This window comes from Oncorhynchus keta, unplaced genomic scaffold, assembly GCF_023373465.1.
Source record: "Oncorhynchus keta strain PuntledgeMale-10-30-2019 unplaced genomic scaffold, Oket_V2 Un_contig_436_pilon_pilon, whole genome shotgun sequence".
NCBI classification, from domain to species: domain Eukaryota; kingdom Metazoa; phylum Chordata; class Actinopteri; order Salmoniformes; family Salmonidae; genus Oncorhynchus; species Oncorhynchus keta.
Window position 1 is genome coordinate 167577 of NW_026287736.1, and position 21965 is coordinate 189541.

The 21965-nt window shown below is 44.0% G+C and overlaps 1 protein-coding gene and 1 long non-coding RNA gene across 26 annotated transcripts; one reads left to right on the plus strand and one right to left on the minus strand.

Annotated features, from left to right (window-relative positions):
* Positions 1-12268: 12268 nt before the first annotated feature.
* On the plus strand, positions 12269-16164 carry LOC127924619 (nuclear factor interleukin-3-regulated protein-like). The gene is made up of 2 exons (XM_052509340.1): positions 12269-12469; positions 13410-16164. The coding sequence occupies exon 2, from the start codon at positions 13523-13525 to the stop codon at positions 14819-14821; it is 1299 nt and encodes a 432-aa protein (XP_052365300.1). The 5' UTR covers positions 12269-12469; positions 13410-13522; the 3' UTR covers positions 14822-16164.
* LOC127924620 (uncharacterized) lies at positions 15698-16914 on the minus strand. Of its 25 annotated transcripts, none has more exons than XR_008118429.1 (6): positions 16765-16914; positions 16545-16720; positions 16417-16504; positions 16198-16373; positions 16066-16109; positions 15698-15845 (listed from the first exon to the last, which is right to left on the minus strand). It is a non-coding gene; the product is annotated as an uncharacterized LOC127924620 (long non-coding RNA). The 25 variants fall into 25 exon arrangements; XR_008118418.1 differs by lacking the exon at positions 16066-16109 and adding an exon at positions 16022-16065 and having other exon boundaries at positions 16154-16373; XR_008118424.1 differs by having other exon boundaries at positions 16154-16373.
* Between the last annotated feature and the right edge of the window lie 5051 nt (positions 16915-21965).

Here is a 21965-nt window from a genome sequence, read left to right on the forward strand (position 1 = left end):
TCAGGAGCATTAGTGTATTTCCTCGGGGAGGGCAGACATGGGACAGAGAGAGAGAGTGAGGGGGGGTGAGAGAAGGGTGTGTGAGAGAGAGAACGAGAGGCACAGAGAGAGAGAGTGAGGGGGGGTGAGAGAGAAGGGTGTGTGAGAGAGAGAACGAGAGGCACAGAGAGAGGGGTGACTGGCTGTATGGTGTGTTTTCGTGCTTCTGACCACGTAGGACTACCAAAACCTTGTTTGTTCCCATTTTCTCCATCTGTGCATTCCTTCATACCATTACATGTTTTCATGTAACATTCATATATGTAATAAAGTGTATTCCTTCATACCATTACATGTTTTCATGTAACATACATAAAATATATGTAATAAAGTGTATTCCTTCATACCATTACATGTTTTCATGTAACATACATAACATATATGTAATAAAGTGTATTCCTTCATACCATTACATGTTTTCATGTAACATACATAACATATATGTAATAAAGTGTATTCCTTCATACCATTACATGTTTTCATGTAACATACATAACATATATGTAATAAAGTGTATTCCTTCATACCATTACATGTTTTCATGTAACATAACATATATGTAATAAAGTGTATTCCTTCATACCATTACATGTTTTCATGTAACATACATAACATATAATAAAGTGTATTCCTTCATACCATTACATGTTTTCATGTAACATACATAACATATATGTAATAAAGTACATTCCTTCATACCATTACATGTTTTCATGTAACATACATAACATATATGTAATAAAGTGCATTCCTTCATACCATTACATGTTTTCATGTAACATACATAACATATATGTAATAAAGTGCATTCCTTCATACCATTACATGTTTTACATGTAACATATACTGTACATAAAGTATAGTAAATTAATAACAAATAGCAGTTCTGCTTTCTGTAAATGTATTATATATATGTAACTATTATACATGCTTGTGTACTTTTTATGAAAGTGAATTCCATGAAAGTGAATTCATGGAAGGAAGGATTATAGGCTGCTTAACAACACAAAGTAGCTTAGTTGTGAAAGTTCAGCTAAGTTCAGTAATTTCTTTGGGAAATATTTTCAGATTTTATTGTACAGATAGAGGATGACAGTGAGGAAAGATGGAAAGAGGTTGTGTCAAAGAGCTGTAAGCTGGATTCAAACCTATAGCGACACCATAGACATAGTAAATGTTCCCCTCCAATTCATGTGTACTACACATGTACTAAATTCTTATGTACTATACATGTCAGCCTGGCCTATCAGAAAAGACGTGACATAGTAAATGTACATTTGTGTCACGCTGGTGTAAAGGATCTGGAGACAGACGCAGGAATACATAATCTGGGTTTTTAATACACCCAAAATAAACACGTATACAAAACACTGGGATGTACCCAAACAAAAGAGCAAGGGTCAACCTTTAAGAATGACACGGGACGAGACCCATAATACACAAAACAGGCTGAGACAATGCATAGGTACTCACACGACCAACGGACATGAGAACAATAATCGACAGACCAATGGGGAAACAAAAGGCACATTTATGCAAACACAATCAGTGAGGAATTGGAACCAGGTGTGCGTAATGACAGTTCTGTGCAGCCTAGAAGGCCGGTGGGGTCGACCTCTGTAACTGGTGAACATAATGAGCAGCAGTACCGGGAGGATTCTTGACTATTTGTTCCCTTCCAATTAGTATGATATGTTATGTTGGGCATGGTTACATAACAAAGAAGTTTATTTAAAGGGATAGTTTACCCAAATTACAAAATGACATGTTGGTTTCCTTATCCTGTAAGGAGTCTAGACAGGGAATGACAGAAATACATGCTTTGGTTTTATTTCCCTGCCACCATTTTCCAAATGCTAATGTTTTAGCATTAGTGGCACTTTTTCATTCTGCATTTTTCGTGCATCATGTCTAAGTCATCTGAATCTATTTCAAATGTATTGCGCTCAACAAAGTCACTTATTTGAACATGATGGGAAAAAAAAGTGCTAATATCGGTACCATGACTTGTATGGGATTCGTGCCACAAATGCTAATCAACTGTATGCTTACTATGGTACGTCAACCCCTGAGTCCGTTGTGTAAATGTAGCCTATACATACTATGAAAGTGATTTCCCTGGAGGTTTGATAAACTGGATAACAACCTGAGTGAGCTGTATTGAATATTAATCTGAGGACCATTCAATGGCTCCATCTGTGCAATCCTTCAGTATACATACTGTACACATTTTAATTGAATGACAATCGCAAAGTGTACATGCCATAATTACATGTTTACATGGAACATATAAGACCACAATACAGTATAGTAAATTAATAACAAATAGCAATTGCACTTTTGTTTTCTGTAAATGTATTATATATATACAGTACCAGTCAAAGGTTTGGACACCTACTCATTCAATGTTTTTCTTTATTTTTACTATTTTCTACGTTGAAGAATAATAGTGAAGACATCAAAACTATGAAGTAACACATATGGAATCATGTAGTAACCCAAAAAGTGTATTTTAGATTTTAGATTCTTCAAAGTCTCATGGTTCCACCTGTCACAAGAGGGCGGCAGAGACCGTCCTAGAGACATTAACGACACTCAGGTGTGTCCTATTTACTCATTATGATTTCCCTGTTAAAAGAGGTGTGTTTTAGGTTGTCCTGTGCTGAAGTTTGAATTGTGTGCCGTGTGCGTTTGTCTCCTGAGTGAGTTTTTGAGAGTGCTTGTGGTTTTCCAAGTGTTACTGTAATCCTTCCGTTACCATTTCTCAGTAAAGTATTATGTTTATCATTAACCACTGATTCCTTGTCTGGTCTCTTCTCTGCACTTGAGTCCAACCTCACCATGTCACAGCAAGCTTCAGCCTACAACATGGACCCAGCAGAGAGCACCCAAATCAAGAATGTTGTAACCCACCAAAGAGCACTGCTGGGGTTGCAGCAAGAACAACTCTTCCAGATATATAAACTCCCCGGGCACTTAAACTCCCTCCAACCACAGTCCAACCCCAACCCAGGAGGAGCCAATGCTCAAATCTCATCACCCAGTGCTGCTACAGGCGTCGCCGTGTTTCCTCCAGGGAACTTGCACTGAGAACCCAAGATCCCAGCCCCCGAGCGGTATGACGGCCACCTGCGAGGATGCAAGGGGTTCTTCACCCAGTGCTCTCTGGTGTTCGAGCAACAGCCCTCTTCGTTCCACACTGATCAGGCCATGATCGCCAACATAATCTCTCTACTATTGGGCAAGACCCTGACGTGGGCAACGGTGGTGTGGGAACAGCAGCCACCATCCTGCAGCTCCATATTAGCCTTCACTGTCGAGCTGCGATGAGTCTTCGACCCCCCAGTTGGCGGATGAGAAGCGTCCAGCCGACTGTTTAACATCCGTCAAGTGGCCAGACCAGTGGCTGACTTCGCCATTGAGTTACGCACTCTCGCCACCGAGAGTGGGTGGAATACAGAGGAAATAGTCATCGCTTTCCACCAGGGGTTGTCTAACTCGATCAAGGATTAATTGGCCTCTCGGGAACTGGGACCTTGAGTCCCTGGTAACGCTGGCAATCAGAATCAACAACCAACTCCGAGAACGAGTGAGACATCCCAGTATCCCGGTTTCCTGAGCACCCCAAGCCCCCAAACCCAGCATTGAGGAGCCTATGCAGCTGGGACGCACACGTCTCAGCCCACAGGAGCGTGACAGGATCATGCGCAAAGACTGTAGAGGTCTCGGCCATCTCCATGCTACCTGCCCAGAGCTGACGGGAAATGCCAATGCTCGCCAGGACAGGGGGAGACCGTGACGCTTTCAGTTACCTCCCGGTTACCAAGTCACCGTCTGTTACTACCCGCAACCCTCCACTAGGACAACCATCAGCACCAGATTCAAGCCTTTGTGGACACCGAGGCCGCCAAAACGTTTATTGTTCAAGACTTCACCAGAGAGTTACAGATCCCCTGCGTGAAATGTCCCATTCCTCTGCAGATTCAAGCCCTCGATGGACTTCCTTGGTTCCAGTCAGGTGGAATATCAGACCAAGCCCATTCTACTGCAGGTTGGGGTGACCCACTCTGAGACTCTTAGTTTTCTGTTGATCGCTGCTTCCGAGAACCCCCTTATCCTATGGTAGCCCTGGCTAGCGCTACATAACACACTAGTTTCCTGGTCCACGGGACACGTGCTAGACTGGGGTAAAGACTGCAAGACGAAATGTTTAAGACCCCCATCAAGAGCCTCGCTGTGTACTCCTGCATCCCTTGAAGACCAAGACTTTTCCGCTCTCCCTCCAGAATACTTCCACCTCTGTCCGCCACCCTTTCCCCTCATTGTCCTTACGGCTGTGCCATAGAACTCCTACCCATCGTCACACCTCCCCGGGGTTGTTTGTACTCCCCCTCGACCGCTGAAGATGCAGTAATGACATCCCCTGCTGGTGCAAGCTTCTTCTTTGTGGGAAAGAAGAATGGAGGCCTGCATCCCTGCATCGATTACAGAGGGCTGAACCAGATTACGATCAAGAATTGTTACCCACAGCCCCTGATGTCCTCTGCATTGGGGTTGGTCTAAGGGGCCCAATTCTTCACCAAACTGGACCCCTGCCATTCTTACAATATGGTGAGAATCAGGGATATGATTGGAATACTTCCTTAAACACCCCTAGTGGCCACTGAGTATTTAGTCACGCCCTTTGGATTATCGAACTCACTGGCAGTCTTTCAAGCATTGGTCAATGACACCCTGAGGGATATGTTGAATTGATTTGTCTTTGTTTACCTCAATGGCATCTTGATCTCCTCCAAGACCCTTCCGGAACACACATACTGCATGTCCGCCAAGTCCTGAGATGCTTCCTGCAGAATCAACTTTATGTCAAGATAGAGAAGTGTGAGTTCCACGTATCCCCGGTTTCCTTCCTGAGTCAGATTATGTTTATCGCAGGCATCCAAAATGACCCCGTAAATATTGAGGTGGTTGCCAACTGACCCTGTTTTTGCTGGACCCCAGAGGCTGACAGGGCATTCATGGAGCTCAAGGGATGTTTCACCTCTAGATCCATCCTCGTTCATCCTGATCTGACTCCTCCCTTTGTGGTGGAGGTGGACACCTCGTACCCCGGAGCAGGGGCGGTCCTTTCACAGCGGCACGAGGAGGACAAGAAACTGCACGCATGCGCCTTTCTCTTCAAGCGGTTCTCGCAGGCAGAATGCAACTACAATGTAGGCAACAGGGAGCTCTTGGCAGTTAAGTGGGCTTTTGAGGGGTGGAGAAACCAGTTGGAGGGGGCACCTCATCCTTGTGTGATCTAGATGGACCACAAGATCTTCGTCTCCATTCAAGAAGCCAAGAGGTTGAACGCTCGCAAGGCTAGATGGGCTCTGTTTTTTAACAGGTTCAATTTCAAACTAGCCTATCGCCCGGTATCCAAGAATCAGAAGGCAGATGTCCTGTCCCGCCAACACAATGTCTCTAATGAGGAGAGGGTCCTCAAGCCCATCATACCCAACTCACGCATTCTGGCCCCTGTGATATGGAGTATTGAGACCACTGTCCGACAAGCCCAGACCCGAGAACCTGACCCCGGCAGGGGGACCCACTAACAGACTTTATATTCCACGATCAGCCCAGGTCCCGATTACTACAATGGTGATACTCCAAATTAACTGGACATCCAGGGGTTAATTGGACACTGGAGATACTGAGGTGGAAATTCTGGTGGCCCAACATGATGGAGGATGTGAGATCCTTTGTTGAGGCCTGTTCCATCTGGGCCCAAAGCACGTCTTCACCTCAGCGACCGGCTGGGTTTCTTCAACCTCTGCCCGTCCCCAGCCGGCCCTGGTCTATGTGTGTGGAGACTTTATCACGGGGTTACCTCCATCTCAAGGGCTTACCACTATCCTGGTGGTCGTTCATCGGTTCTCCAAAGCAGCCCATTTCATCGCCTTACCCAAGTTGCACTCAGCAAAAAAGACTGCTGATATCATGGTTATCCATACACTGACTTCCCCAGGACATTGTCTCAGATCGTGGGCCCTAGTTTGTCATACGTGAATCAGGCCTTCATGGTCAAATTTCTGCAAATAAACCAATACTAAAGGACACCAATAATAATAAGAGACTTGCTTAGGCCAAGAAACACGAGCAATGGACATTAGACTGGTGGAAATCTGTCCTTTCGTCTGATGAGTCCAAATTTGAGATTTTTAGTTCCAACCGCCATGTCTTTGTGAGAGACGCAGAGTAGGTAAACAGATGATATCTGCAGGTGTGATGGTGTGGGAGTGCTTTGCTGGCGACACTGTGATTCATTTAGAATTCAAGGCACAATTAACCATGTATGTGTTAATATGTGTTATTTATGTGTTAATATGTGTTATTTCATAGTAGTTTGTAGAAACAATATAGAAAGTAGTAAAAATAAATAAAAACCCTTGAGTGAGTAGTTGTGTCCAAACTTTTGATGTGTACTGTATGTATTATACATGCTTGTGTACTTTTTATGAAAGTGAATTCCATGAAAGTGAATTCATGGAAGGAAGGATTATAGGCTGCTTAACAACACAAAGTAGCTTAGTTGTGAAAGTTCAGCTAAGTTCAGCAATTTCTTTGGGAAATATTTTCAGATGTTATTGTACAGATAGAGGATGACAGTGAGGAAAGATGGAAAGAGGTTGTGTCAAAGGGCTGTAAGCTGGATTCAAACCTATAGCGACACCATAGACATAGTAAATGTATATTTGTACCCCTCCAATTAATATGTACTACACATGTACTAAATTCTTATGGACTATACATGTCAGCCTGGCCTATCAGAAAAGACGTGACATAGTAAATGTATATTTGTGTCACGCTGGTGTAAAGGATTTGGAGACAGACGCAGGAATACATAATCTGGGTTTTTAATACACCCAAAATAAACACGTATACAAAACACTGGGATGTACCCAAACAAAAGAGCAAGGGTCAACCTTTAAGAATGACACGGGACGAGACCCATAATACACAACGCACAAAACACGCAGCACAGAGACAATGCATAGGTACTCACACGACCAACGGACATGGGTACAATAATCGACAGACCAATGGGGAAACAAAGGGCACATTTATGCAAACACAATCAGTGAGGAATTGGAACCAGGTGTGCGTAATGACAGTTCTGTGCAGCCTAGAAGGCCGGTGGGGTCGACCTCTGTAACTGGTGAACATAATGAGCAGCAGTACCGGGAGGATTCTTGACTATTTGTTCCCTTCCAATTAGTATGATATGTTATGTTGGGCATGGTTACATAACAAATAAGGTTATTTAAAGGGATAGTTTACCCAAATTACCAAATGGCATGTTGGTTTCCTTATCCTGTAAAGAGTCTAGACAGGGAATGACAGAAATCCATGCTTTGGTTTTATTTCCCTGGCACCATTTTCCAAATGCTAATGTTTTAGCATTAGTGGCACAAATTCCATTCATGTCATGGTACCGATATGATTTTTTGTGCATCATGTCTAAATCATCTGAATGTATTTCAAAGTCACTTTTAGATTATTTGAACATGATGGGCAAAAAATGATAATATCGGTACTATATACTAAATGCTTATGTACTATACATGTCAGCCTGACCTCTCCGAATAGAGGTAATTAGTATGATATGTTGTGTTTGGTATGGCTGCCTATGTCAGTTGGCTTCCTAAGTGGGTAGGCTTGCTTCTTTGGGATCGGTGTTCCTTCCACAGGACGGTTGAGGTAATGTAGGCTAATACGATTAGCATGAGGTTGTAAGTAACAAGAACATTTCCCAGGACATAGACATATCTCATATTGGCAGAAAGTTCTTGTTAATATAACTGCGCTGAACAGTAGCTATTACAGTGAAAGAATACCATGCTATTGTTTGAGGAGAGTGCACAATTTTGAACATGAATAGTTATTAATAAACAAATTAGGCACATTTGGGCAGTCTTGATACAAAATTCTGAACTGAAATGCAATGGTTCATTTGATCAGTCTAAAACGTTGTCCATGCACTGCAAAATCTAAATTGCACCTGGGCTAGAATAATACATTATGGCCCAGGTGCAATTTCTTTCTCTTGCATTTCAAAAATGATGGTACAAAAAATACTAAACGGTTGTCTTTTTTCTTTGTATTATCTTTTACCAGATCTATTGTGTTATATTCTCCTACATTCCTTTGATATTTCCACAACATTCAAAATGTTCCCTTTCAAATGGTACCTAGAATATGCATGTCCTTGCTTCAGGGCCTGAGCTACAGGCAGTTAGATTTGGGTATGTCATTTTAGGCGAAAATTTAGAAAAAGGGGCCTATGTTGCCTTTGGTCCAATTCAATAATCACCTTTCAGACTAGCCAGCCTAATGGGATTGGTGATCCCAAGACATGAAGATTATAGACAGTATTGGAAATCTGTTATAACCCGAATTGAACCCATTTTACATACTCTGTTATTATTATTATTATTATTATTAATATTATGTGTTGTTCGGTGTTTACTGTTTACTGTATCTGTATTGTGTGTGTACTGTATATAGACTATGTGTATATTCCTCTGTCTACATTCTGTCTGTATATTCTGTCTGTATATTCTGTCTGTATATTCTGTCTGTATATTCTGTCTGTATATTTGCTCTCCCTAATATTTAAATGTCTGTCCTAATATGTATATATTTCTTAATTCCATTCCTTTACTTTTAGATTTGTGCGTATTGTTGTGAATTGTTAGATATTACTGCACTGTTGGAACTAGGAACACAAACATTTCGCTACACCCGCAATAACAGCTGCTAAATATGTATGTGACCAATAACATTTGAACAGGTCAAATTCCTGGTATGTGTAAAAGTAAACTCCATTCATAATTTAAACTGTACAAATAAATAACAAATAGTAATTGAACTTTTGCTTTAAACATATCTGTACATATTTTGTATATTTTGGTCATTTATCCAGATAGACTCACAGTCAGTGCATTAACTAAGGTAGCCAAGAAAACTACATTCACAGTCAGGGAATTCAACTAAAGTAGCCAAGACAACTACATTCACAGTCAGTGAATTCAACTAAAGTAGCCAAGACAACTACATTCACAGTCAGGAATTCAACTAAAGTAGCCAAGACAACTACATTCACAGTCAGGGAATTCAACTAAAGTAGCCAAGACAACTACATTCACAGTCAGTGAATTCAACTAAGGTAGCCAAGACAACTACATTCACAGTCAGTGAATTCAACTAAGGTAGCCAAGACAACTACATTCACAGTCAGTGCATTCAACTAATGTAGCCAAGACAACTACATTCACAGTCATTGCATTCAACTAAGGTAGCCAAGACAACTACATTCACAGTCAGTGAATTCAACTAAGGTAGCCAAGACAACTACATTCACAGTCAGTGCATTCAACTAAGGTAGCCAAGACAACTACATTCACAGTCAGTGAATTCAACTAAGGTAGCCAAGACAACTACATTCACAGTCAGTGCATTCAACTAAGGTAGCCAAGACAACTACATTCACAGTCAGTGAATTCAACGAAGGTAGCCAAGACAATCACATTTACAGTCAGTGCATTCAACTAAAGTAGCCAGGACAACTACATTCACAGTCAGTGAATTCAACTAAGGTAGCCAAGACAACTACATTCACAGTCAGTGAATTCAACTAAGGTAGCCAAGACAACTACATTCACAGTCAGTGAATTCAACTAAGGTAGCCAAGACAACTACATTCACAGTCAGTGCATTCAAGTGAGGTAGCCAAGACAACTACATTCACAGTCAGTGAATTCAACTAAGGTAGCCAAGACAACTACATTCAAAGTCAGTGCATTTAACTAAGGTAGCCAAGACAACTACATTCACAGTCAGTGAATTCAACTAAGGTTGCCAAGACAACTACATTCACAGTCAGTGCATTCAACTAAGGTAGCCAAGAAAACTACATTCACAGTCAGTGAATTCAACTAAGGTTGCCAAGACAACTACATTCACAGTCAGTGCATTCAACTAAGGTAGCCAAGACAACTACATTCACAGTCAGTGAGTTCAACTAAGGTTGCCAAGACAACTACATTCACAGTCAGTGCATTCAACTAAGGTAGCCAAGACAACTACATTCACAGTCAGTGCATTCAACTAAGGTACATTTACATTTACATTTAAGTCATTTAGCAGACGCTCTTATCCAGAGCGACTTACAAATTGGTGCATACACCTTATGACATCCAGTGGAACAGCCACTTGCATCTAAATCTTTTAGGGGGGAGAAGGGGGGTGAGAAGGATTACTTACCCTTACTTACCCTATCCTAGGTATTCCTTGAAGAGGTGGGGTTTCAGGTGTCTCCGGAAGGTGGTGATTGACAGGGAGTTTGTTCCACCATTCACGAACAGTTTTGACTGGGCTGAGCGGGAACTGTACTTCCTCAGTGGTAGGGAGGCGAGCAGGCCAGAGGTGGATGAACGCAGTGCCCTTGTTTGGGTGTAGGGCCTGATCAGAGCCTGGAGGTACTACGTTTCACAGCTCCGTAGGCAAGCACCATGGTCTTGAGCGGATGCAGCTAACTGGAAGCCAGTGGAGAGAGCGGAGGAGCGGGGTGACGTGAGAGAACTTGGGAAGGTTGAACACCAGACGGGCTGCGGCGTTCTGGATGAGTTGTAGGGGTTTAATGGCACAGGCAGGGAGCCCAGCCAACAGCGAGTTGCAGTAATCAAGACGGGAGATGAGACAAGGTAGCCAAGACAACTACATTCACAGTCAGTGAATTCAACTAAGGTAGCAAAGACAACTACATTCACAGTCAGTGAGTTCAACTAAGGTAGCCAAGACAACTACATTCACAGTCAGTGAATTCAACTAAGGTTGCCAAGACAACTACATTCACAGTCAGTGAATTCAACTAAGGTTGCCAAGACAACTACATTCACAGTCAGTGAATTCAACTAAGGTAGCCAAGACAACTACATTCACAGTCAGTGCATTTAACTAAGGTAGCCAAGACAACTACATTCACAGTCAGTGAATTCAACTAAGGTTGCCAAGACAACTACATTCACAGTCAGTGCATTCAACTAAGGTAGCCAAGAAAACTACATTCACAGTCAGTGAATTCAACTAAGGTTGCCAAGACAACTACATTCACAGTCAGTGCATTCAACTAAGGTAGCCAAGACAACTACATTCACAGTCAGTGAGTTCAACTAAGGTTGCCAAGACAACTACATTCACAGTCAGTGCATTCAACTAAGGTAGCCAAGACAACTACATTCACACTCAGTGAGTTCAACTAAGGTTGCCAAGACAACTACATTCACAGTCAGTGAGTTCAACTAAGGTAGCCAAGACAACTACATTCACACTCAGTGAGTCCAACTAAGGTAGCAAAGACAACTACATTCACAGTCAGTGAATTCAACTAAGGTAGCCAAGACAACTACATTCACAGTCAGTGAGTTCAACTAAGGTAGCAAAGACAACTACATTCACAGTCAGTGAATTCAACTAAGGTAGCCAAGACAACTACATTCACAGTCAGTGAGTTCAACTAAGGTAGCAAAGACAACTACATTCACAGTCAGTGAATTCAACTAAGGTAGCCAAGACAACTACATTCACAGTCAGTGAATTCAACTAAGGTAGCCAAGACAACTACATTCACAGTCAGTGAATTCAACTAAGGTAGCCAAGACAACTACATTCACACTCAGTGAGTCCAACTAAGGTAGCAAAGACAACTACATTCACAGTCAGTGAATTCAACTAAGGTAGCCAAGACAACTGAGAGAGCTCTCAGGTCAATCAACATGAGGGATTGGAGGTGTATGAACAGACAGCATGAGACATCTGTATCTGTAAAACCAGAATCCAACCCATTCTGTCATACATGTAGGTATTTAATCAAATTATTTCGCATATTATCAGTCAAAGTCTTGCAAATTGATATTTGGAGAGATGGTGGACTGGATTTGCAACTTATTTGGAGACATTAACATACAGTAATTTGATCAAAGATGTTGAAAACATGGTCGAAAATCAGGAGAGGAGAGAGAGAGAGCAAGGGAGAGGTGGATTGGGGTGAGAAAATAGTATGTGACGCGTAGCAGCTGAAAGCGGATAGGCTCGCCCTGCTGTGACTAAATGGGCCATTGGCTCGAGGCCGAATGGGAGGCTGCTTTGCGTTCCATTGGTGGTGGTTCTATTCTATATGCCGAGGACGCGGGTTCAGGCGAGGTGAGGAGACAAACCAAGTTGAACCTATGAGTAGCGGCAGTGTTCGCTGAGCAGAAACAAGCGCGAAGCGAACTGGGAGAGACGCGCCCTATCATCCAATCTATTGAGCATATACCGTCTTTCTAATAACACTTTGGAGGAGATTCACATGAAGAAGAGGAACTTAATCGGGCTATTTCACTGAGAGGTAACCTCATCTCAAATGGAAAAGAAAATGTTGATTTATTATGTTATATAGAAATGTGACTAAAATGTGTTTTTTAAGAACATTGTATGTGTGTGGTGCTGAACTAGTTATTTAAGATGGATACGGAAAATATACAAAGTGGTTGATAAAGAAGTGTTGTCTAAAGTTAGGAGTAGGCACTATGCAGCATTATCAAAACCAGATCACGTTTATCGATTCCCTTGTTCGATTCTGAGTTATCCTGCGCATGCTACCGCGGTTCTCATCCGCCAGTGCTGTTTCTCGGGGACGTCGGGTAAAATCGTGCATAAATAAGTGCATGTACTGTAATGTTCCCTCTGTAACGTTGCGTAACGCGAGGAAATGATGACACGCCTTGGGGCTTCCTTCTCAGTGGGTGCACTTAATTCAACATGTTCAGACTGTGTGTGGGAGCAAATAGTTGTTAAACGACTGTTGCTGTGAAAACTACAGTATTCAGGTACTGTTGAATTGACAGAAAGTTCACTGGATTCCATTACACAACCTCTGTTATAGCCTATAGAAGCTTTATTATAGGCTTCAATTATAGACGAGTGAAAATGTGAAAATTCTCTCATCCCAATAAAACATTCAGGAATGTATTGCATATAACTGTATAGTCAACATAGAAATAATATAATATTATAGGATAGAATATTCTGCACAAATTAGCAACTTACTTTCATCCTCAATTTGCTGATATCCTTCTACCATGTCGCAAAATGGAATTGTCCTCGGGATGTTTTTCATAATGAGAAATATGTGCGTGTTAATCATCTATGTGCATCTGTTCAGGACACTGTACACTACAGGAATGTTTGGAGCTGTGACAGAATGATATAACATTGTGTTGAACTTACATAAGGTTTACTCAAATCTCACTAACCTCCTCGTTGCCTTTTCTCTCTCTGTCCACTAGATGGTGGCATTGCAACGTGAATCACAGTCACTCGGAGCCAGCAGTCATTATCAAAACAACCAGAGAGTGTATTTCTTAAGTGAGCTATTAAACGAAACTCAAGCACACAATCTATGAGTTTGGCAATTACCCGATCACACCAGGGCTATCCAAGCATGAAATACCATACTAGACCCACCAGTAGCGTCCTCCAGGATTTGTCTAGTGGTCCCTCCCATCTGTTGGGACTGGAAGGCCTGGACCCGAGGCCTCTGAGCGAGGCAATGTCCTTCACTGACGAGGCGGTCTCCATCCTGACCTCCAGCAGCCAGCTAGCCCGTTCCCTCCTGGGCTGCACCTCTGCCCTGAAGCGGAAAGAAAGCCTAGCCGCCACCGCTAACCATACCAACGCTAATGCTATCTCTAACAATGACGGTGAGGATGACTTTGACGATAGCAACAGTGCTCTGCGCCGCAAACGCGAGTTCACTCCCGATGAGAAGAAGGACGACGGCTACTGGGATAAGAGGAAGAAGAACAACGAGGCGGCGAAACGGTCGCGTGAGAAACGACGTGCCAATGACATGGTCCTGGAGACGAGGGTTCTGGGGTTGTTGGAGGAGAACGCCCGACTAAGGGCCGAACTCCTGGCCTTCAAGTTCCGCTTTGGCCTAGTCAAGGACAACTCCGACATAGCCATAATGCCGCTGTCCGTGCCTCCACCCAAACATCTTGAACCGAGGTACTACCTACCCCACGATGATGGTTCCTACCCCCATAACACCCCCGCCACCACCTCCCACCACCATCCCCACCACTCATCCTCATACGAGGTGAGGGGAACTGGGCTGCCAGCAGGGCGTGACGTGGGCAGTAGTATATCCGAGGACTCTGGTTTCTCTCCTGGAAGCTCCAACGTGGGCAGCCCTGTGTTCTTTGACGACGGACTAGGGGACCACAGCCGAACATCCCCCAGAACGGTAGAGGAACAGGGGCGTTATGAGCCTCGCGCCTCCCTGGAGGCAGAAGGACAGTACCACGGCAGGCAGGACTCTAGCCTACCACACAAACTCCGCTTCAAAACCCCCGGTGGAGGTAGCGAAGGTGTGGAGATACCAGCAAGGTCCCCTAATAGTAAACGCCCTTTCCCCGTAGCTACAGTCGGACCAAACACCCAGAGGAGCCAGGCTGGATGGTACAGTCATAGGGGAGAGGGCCAGGCTGCATGGCCCAGTGAGGAGGCCCGTGCTGGGCATGATCAGCAGCACCACTACTCCCCCTCTGGAGGGTCTGCACACAGCCCCACCACTACCACAGACTCCCAGTATGTGGCGGAGAATGGCACCCTCAAATCCCAGCTCAGCTCTCTATCGCAGGAGGTGGCCCAGCTCAAGAAGCTGTTCTCTCAGCAGCTGCTCTCCAAACTGGTCTGAGGTCAGGTTGAACACACTCACAACCTCACCTTAACACACATTTTTACATTTACATACAGAGAAGAGCAACAGAGAGATAAAGGGGTATAGACTCAAAGAAAGTTACTTCACTTCAACCTGAACAATGACTTTCACAGTGTCTAAGCTGAACTTGACTTTCACAGTGTCTAAGCTGAACTTGACTTTCACAGTGTCTAAGCTGAACTTGACTTTCACAGTGTCTAAACTGAACTTGACTTTCACAGTGTCTAAGCTGAACATTGACCTTCACAGTGTCTAAGCTGAACATTGACTTTCACAGTGTCTAAGCTGAACTTGACCTTCACAGTGTCTCAGCTGACCTCACAGGTCACAGCACTGCCCATTTGTATTTGAACTAGGCAAGTCAGTTAAAAACTCATTCTTATTTACAATGACGGCCTAGGAACGGTGGGTTAACTGCCTTATTCAGGGGCAGAACAACAGATTTTTTTTTTACCTTGTCAGCTCGGGGATTCGATCTCGCACCCTTTCGGTAACTGGCCCAACGCTCAAACCACTAAGCTACCTGCCGCTCCATTGATCTCCAGCAAACAGCTACATCAAGTGTGAAGAAGCTGAGCGAACCACATGACAACCTGAAAACTACTTCAATAACACATTCTCCAGATACGACGATACAGTGGCCTTCACCACAATAAAAGCACACCAGCACAGGAAGTACCAGTTACAATAGCAATCAGCAGTCAAAAGCAATACTTCAGGATACTCTGTTTGATTCACAGTACTATAAAACAGCATTTATGGGTAACTTATATGATACACATTTTTTGTATTTATATTTTGAGTCATTTAGAAGACACTCTTATCCAGGGCGACTTACAGTATGCGAGTGCATACATTTTCATACTTGTTCGTATGATATCTGAAATACATTTTTTGTTGTTGTACACTGATCTGGCCTGTGTCTTTGATACAGTTTCACATTCTTTCTTTAGAGACTTTAATTGAACAGGTCTTAACACACTGGAGTACACTGGTAAACCTGAGTACATGCAGCGGTGCACACACTGGAGTACACTGGTAAACCTGAGTACATGCAGCGGTGCACACACTGGAGTACACTGGTAAACCTGAGTACATGCAGCGGTGCACACACTGGAGTACACTGGTAAACCTGAGTACATGCAGCGGTGCACACACTGGAGTACACTGGTAAACCTGAGTACATGCAGCGGTTCACACACTGGAGTACACTGGTAAACCTGAGTACATGCAGCGGTTCACACACTGGAGTACACTGGTAAACCTGAGTACATGCAGCGGTGCACACACTGGAGTACACTGGTAAACCTGAGTACATGCAGCGGTGCACACACTGGAGTACACTGGTAAACCTGAGTACATGCAGCGGTTCACACACTGGAGTACACTGGTAAACCTGAGTACATGCAGCGGTGCACACACTGGAGTACACTGGTAAACCTGAGTACATGCAGCGGTTCACACACTGGAGTACACTGGTAAACCTGAGTACATGCAGCGGTTCACACACTGGAGTACACTGGTAAACCTGAGTACATGCATGGTACACATGCTGGATTACACTGGTAAACCTGAGTACATGCAGCGGTTCACACACTGGAGTACACTGGTAAACCTGAGTACATGCAGCGGTTCACACACTGGAGTACACTGGTAAACCTGAGTACATGCATGCACACACTGGAGTACACTGGTAAACCTGAGTACATGCAGCGGTTCACACACTGGAGTACACTGGTAAACCTGAGTACATGCAGCGGTTCACACACTGGAGTACACTGGTAAACCTGAGTACATGCAGCGGTTCACACACTGGAGTACACTGGTAAACCTGAGTACATGCAGCGGTTCACACACTGGAGTACACTGGTAAACCTGAGTACATGCAGCGGTACACACGCTGGATTACACTGGTAAACCTGAGTACATGCAGCGGTTCACACACTGGAGTACACTGGTAAACCTGAGTACATGCAGCGGTTCACACACTGGAGTACACTGGTAAACCTGAGTACATGCAGCGGTTCACACACTGGAGTACACTGGTAAACCTGAGTACATGCAGCGGTTCACACACTGGAGTACACTGGTAAACCTGAGTACATGCAGCGGTTCACACACTGATGTCAGAGATGGATCATTTGTGAACCCATTCTGTTTGTATTATTGCGTTACATGTCTGATGACCCTGCTGCTGTAGGACATGGTATCCCTCACCTGTTTGTTTCTACACAGTTTGTCTTAAACGGTTTGGCTAAAAAAATATCATAATAACAGATTCTATGTACATATTTTTTCATTTCAACTGTAAGTAATGTGATATACTGTACATGTACGTCAATAAATAAACTGTTTTTCCTAATCAGTGTTTTGTGTCTATGAGTTTCTATTACGTGACTAATACACATTTATGATACTTTATTATGTGTGTCTTCCACCGGTCGTCTCACATCCACTATTCTCTTATTAATGCAGCGGGTCTGAAGTTACTAGTAGCCTCGTACACGTGGTTACGACCCCACACACTCCTATGAAGGGTTCTCGCAGCACATGACGAGTCGTCTCCAGTGAGTCATATGAGGGATGGAGATAGAGAGTAAAAAAGAAAACAGGATGTGTTCCCGAACAAACCACTGTGTTTCTACTGTGCTAAAAGCATAAATTATAAAGGTTCACCAACACAAAATACATCACTAAACAGCTGATCTAAATGGATTCACAGTATACACAGACCACCTTTCCAACTGAAGTGTTTAAGTGCTTTACATTGTAATGGAGGGAAATATCCTCATCCACTATAAATATATGTAGTAGTATACCCACCCAGCTCGTGTTTTCTGCATCAGTGATAGACTTTAATGGTGCTCTTTTCCAACCCTCTATATATACACTACTGTTTGCGTGCTTGAACCTAATGAGACAGGCAGGGTCCCCAGTGGTCTACAGAGGCCTTGCATCTCTCTCTCTCTCTCTCTCTCTCTCTCTCTCTCTCTCTCTCTCTCTCTCTCTCTCTCTCTCTCTCTCTCTCTCTCTCTCTCTCTCTCTCTCTCTCTCTCTCTCTCTCTCTCTCTCTCTCTCTCTCTCTCTCTCTCTCTCTCTCTCTCTCTCTCTCTCTCTCTCTCTCTCTCTCTCTCTCTCTCTCTCTCGCTCTCTCTCACCAACGATGAACTGGTGATTTCTTTCTCCCTCTACCTCTCTTTACCTCCCTCCTCTCTATCTCCCCCCTCTCTCTTCTTACTCCCTCTCCTCCCTCCATTCCCATCCCTCTCTCTCCCCTCCCTCACTCTCTGCAGCTCTGTGATGCACTAAGGGTCACTAGCACGACACGGCAGTGCACACAGCTGAACAGAGCAAGGCGTTAAAGGGGGAAAAGGAGGGGTTCTGTAGATACAATGCATCTCTACAATATTTACATGAAGGTAAATTACGGGCAGTGCAAATGTGTTACAATAAAATGGATAAAAATTGAGATTGGGGCATAATCTAGGCCTCCATCTCTGTTCAGTGATGGGGATGGGATGGGGGGAGAGAGTGGGTCTCTGAGTGACTCATATGTACCACGTCAGCAGTAGCCACACACACACACACACACACACACACACACACACACACACACACACACACACACACACACACACACACACACACACACACACACACACACACACACACACACACAGAGACAACGTCAGCAGCAGCAGGAGGAGAAGCTATTTTAAGCTTCAAGGAGAGGACAGGATATTGATTGGCCCATGTCAGGAAGCACTTCTGGACCTGAATATGAATGGGACAGAGAGAAAGAAAGACTTAGAGAAGAAAGAAGGAGAGGAAAGGAGGGGTATAGAGAGAAGAAGAGTAGATAGAAATAGGGAAGTCAAAGGAGGGAGGGGGAGAGACGCTAATACAGGAGATATGATGATAGTGTAGAAGACTAGATCAAGAGATGCTAACTGTTCACTACTGGCTCGGTGATATTCAGAGATACATACAGAACAGGTCTGGAAGCTGTTGTTCTTCAATGATCAAAACCCAACACCAGGTGGCATCCGGCACTCTCTGTAGCTGAACGCTTCACCCACAGCAGAAATATCCGTTTCCACACCAGTCCTTATCGTTCCAGTAGTAGACTCTCTACAGCCTCATGCCACACCAGTCCTTATCGTTCCAGTAGTAGACTCTCTACAGCCTCATGCCACACCAGTCCTTATCGTTCCAGTAGTAGACTCTACAGCCTCATGCCACACCAGCCCTTATCGTTCCAGTAGTAGACTCTCTACAGCCTCATGCCACACCAGTCCTTATCGTTCCAGTAGTAGACTCACTACAGCCTCATGCCACACCAGTCCTTATCGTTCCAGTAGTAGACTCTCTACAGCCTCATGCCACACCAGTCCTTATCGTTCCAGTAGTAGACTCTCTACAGCCTCATGCCACACCAGTCCTTATCGTTCCAGTAGTAGACTCACTACAGCCTCATGCCACACCAGTCCTTATCGTTCCAGTAGTAGACTCTCTACAGCCTCATGCCACACCAGTCCTTATCGTTCCAGTAGTAGACTCACTACAGCCTCATGCCACACCAGTCCTTATCGTTCCAGTAGTAGACTCACTACAGCCTCATGCCACACCAGTCCTTATCGTTCCAGTAGTAGACTCTCTACAGCCTCATGCCACACCAGTCCTTATAGTTCCAGTAGTAGACTCACTACAGCCTTATGCCACACCAGTCCTTATCGTTCCAGTAGTAGACTCTCTACAGCCTCATGCCACACCAGTCCTTATAGTTCCAGTAGTAGACTCTCTACAGCCTCATGCCACACCAGTCCTTATAGTTCCAGTAGTAGACTCTCTACAGCCTCATGCCACACCAGTCCTTATCGTTCCAGTAGTAGACTCTCTACAGCCTCATGCCACACCAGTCCTTATCGTTCCAGTAGTAGACTCTCTACAGCCTCATGCCACACCAGTCCTTATCGTTCCAGTAGTAGACTCTCTACAGCCTCATGCCACACCAGTCCTTATCGTTCCAGTAGTAGACTCTCTACAGCCTCATGCCACACCAGCCCTTATCGTTCCAGTAGTAGACTCTCTACAGCCTCATGCCACACCAGTCCTTATCGTTCCAGTAGTAGACTCTCTACAGCCTCATGCCACACCAGTCCTTATCGTTCCAGTAGTAGACTCTCTACAGCCTCATGCCACACCAGTCCTTATCGTTCCAGTAGTAGACTCTCTACAGCCTCATGCCACACCAGTCCTTATCGTTCCAGTAGTAGACTCTCTACAGCCTCATGCCACACCAGTCCTTATCGTTCCAGTAGTGAGCCTGGTTACTTAGACGTATTTAAAGTATTTCCTACATATTTAACATATTTCCTGGCGTAGGTTTATTATGTTAATATTCTGGTTCCTTTTTCTCTCATCTTTCCTTTTTCACTCTTTAAAAAAAATGTGTGTGAGATAACTGCCGATAACATGGAGAGTGTGAGTGAGACACCTCAGATATTGTTTTTGACAGGTATGGACTCCATACATGGTAACCCCCAGTTCACTGAGTCTACCTCGGTCTGTTTCCTCCCCGCCTGCCTAACAATAACACTGAATAGCCCAATAGATACACATCAGTTGTTTTGTCTACTCTACCCCAGTCCCCAACACCCCTCCCTCTAGTCTAGTCTACAACCAACCCCCATTCCTATAATCCATAGACCATACAGACAGTCTGGTTGCTGGTTGCTAGGCAGACGCTGGCTATGACGGTTGCCAAGGGAACACTGTGCAGCAGACGCAGCTCTGGGGGGAGTGCGTTGGGGGTTGGGTGGTTGTTGTCGGAGTAGAGGGGGTAGGAGCTACCAAGTTTAAGGTCAACGTCTCCCCAAGATTGTCTGACTGACGGTGGTGTGGTAACAAAGAGAGGGGGAGGGAAGGAGAGGGAGAGAGAAGGAGAGGGAGAGAGAAGGAGAGGGGGATGGAAGAAAAGGGGGGTGGAAGAAGGGATGTATATGAATCTGTTCCTTCTTAATCCTTTCCAATTGATTCCTTTATTCCATGTTTCCAAAGGGGCTTCTCCGTGGCATATGTAAAATAAATTATGTAACACTGTGAAAACATTTGACTCCAGGTTTGACACTGTTTTAATGAACATACGCACACTAAAAAAAGTGGCAAGAAAAAGCATTTGAATTGGCATTGGAATTGGATGGATTCCAACAGAATATTGGACTATAGAATCAGATCTACTGTAAGATACCCGTCTCTCTTCTCTGTGTGTGTGTAGGGTTAATAAGAAAGATGACTAACCAGCACAGAGGGCGTTGGAGTAAACCATGAGCTGACCAATGCTACAGTCCATAAAGTTCAACGGGTTAAACACTCTACTGACACTAGTAACGATACTATTCCCACTTTATGGCCTTTCCTCTTTTGTCTTACAGAGATAGAAACTCACTCTCCTCAACACTACTTGTCGGAGGTTTATTGGAGGCAATGAAGAGCTTACCATTAGATTGAAGAATGACATTGTGTGTGTGTGTGTGTGTGTGTGTGTGTGTGTGTGTGTGTGTGTGTGTGTGTGTGTGTGTGTGTGTGTGTGTGTGTGTGTGTGTGTGTGTGTGTGTGTGTGTGTGTGTGTGTGTGTGTGTGTGTGTGTGTGTGTGTGTGTGTGTGTGTGTGTGTGTGTGTGTGTGTGATAGGCATCAAGTAATAAGCATAAATAAGTGAAGACAACAGCCTAGGGTCCTCAAAACCATTTGATGCTTGACGTCTATGGAGAACAGGATTTCTTTATGTTCATGTGTCTTTCACCCTTGTAGTGCAACAGGTCAGTTCTCAATATAGTTCCATATATCCAAAAATGCTCAAAAGCAATATGATAAGAAGTGATTCCATTTTCCCCCATTTTTATATCTCTGAAATGGGAGATCAAAGGGACAGCAGTATTGTATTAGAGAAAATGTGAGAGAATAACCACTTCTAGTAAATGTGTGATAACCTTCTTCCATTGAAAACAACATCATTGCTTTCTCCATTGGCTGTTATGTTCTTATCTCCAAGGTCATTCTGAATGGCAGGCCTGCTCTATGATACAATAGAGAAAACACTACGGACCGAGAATAAAAAC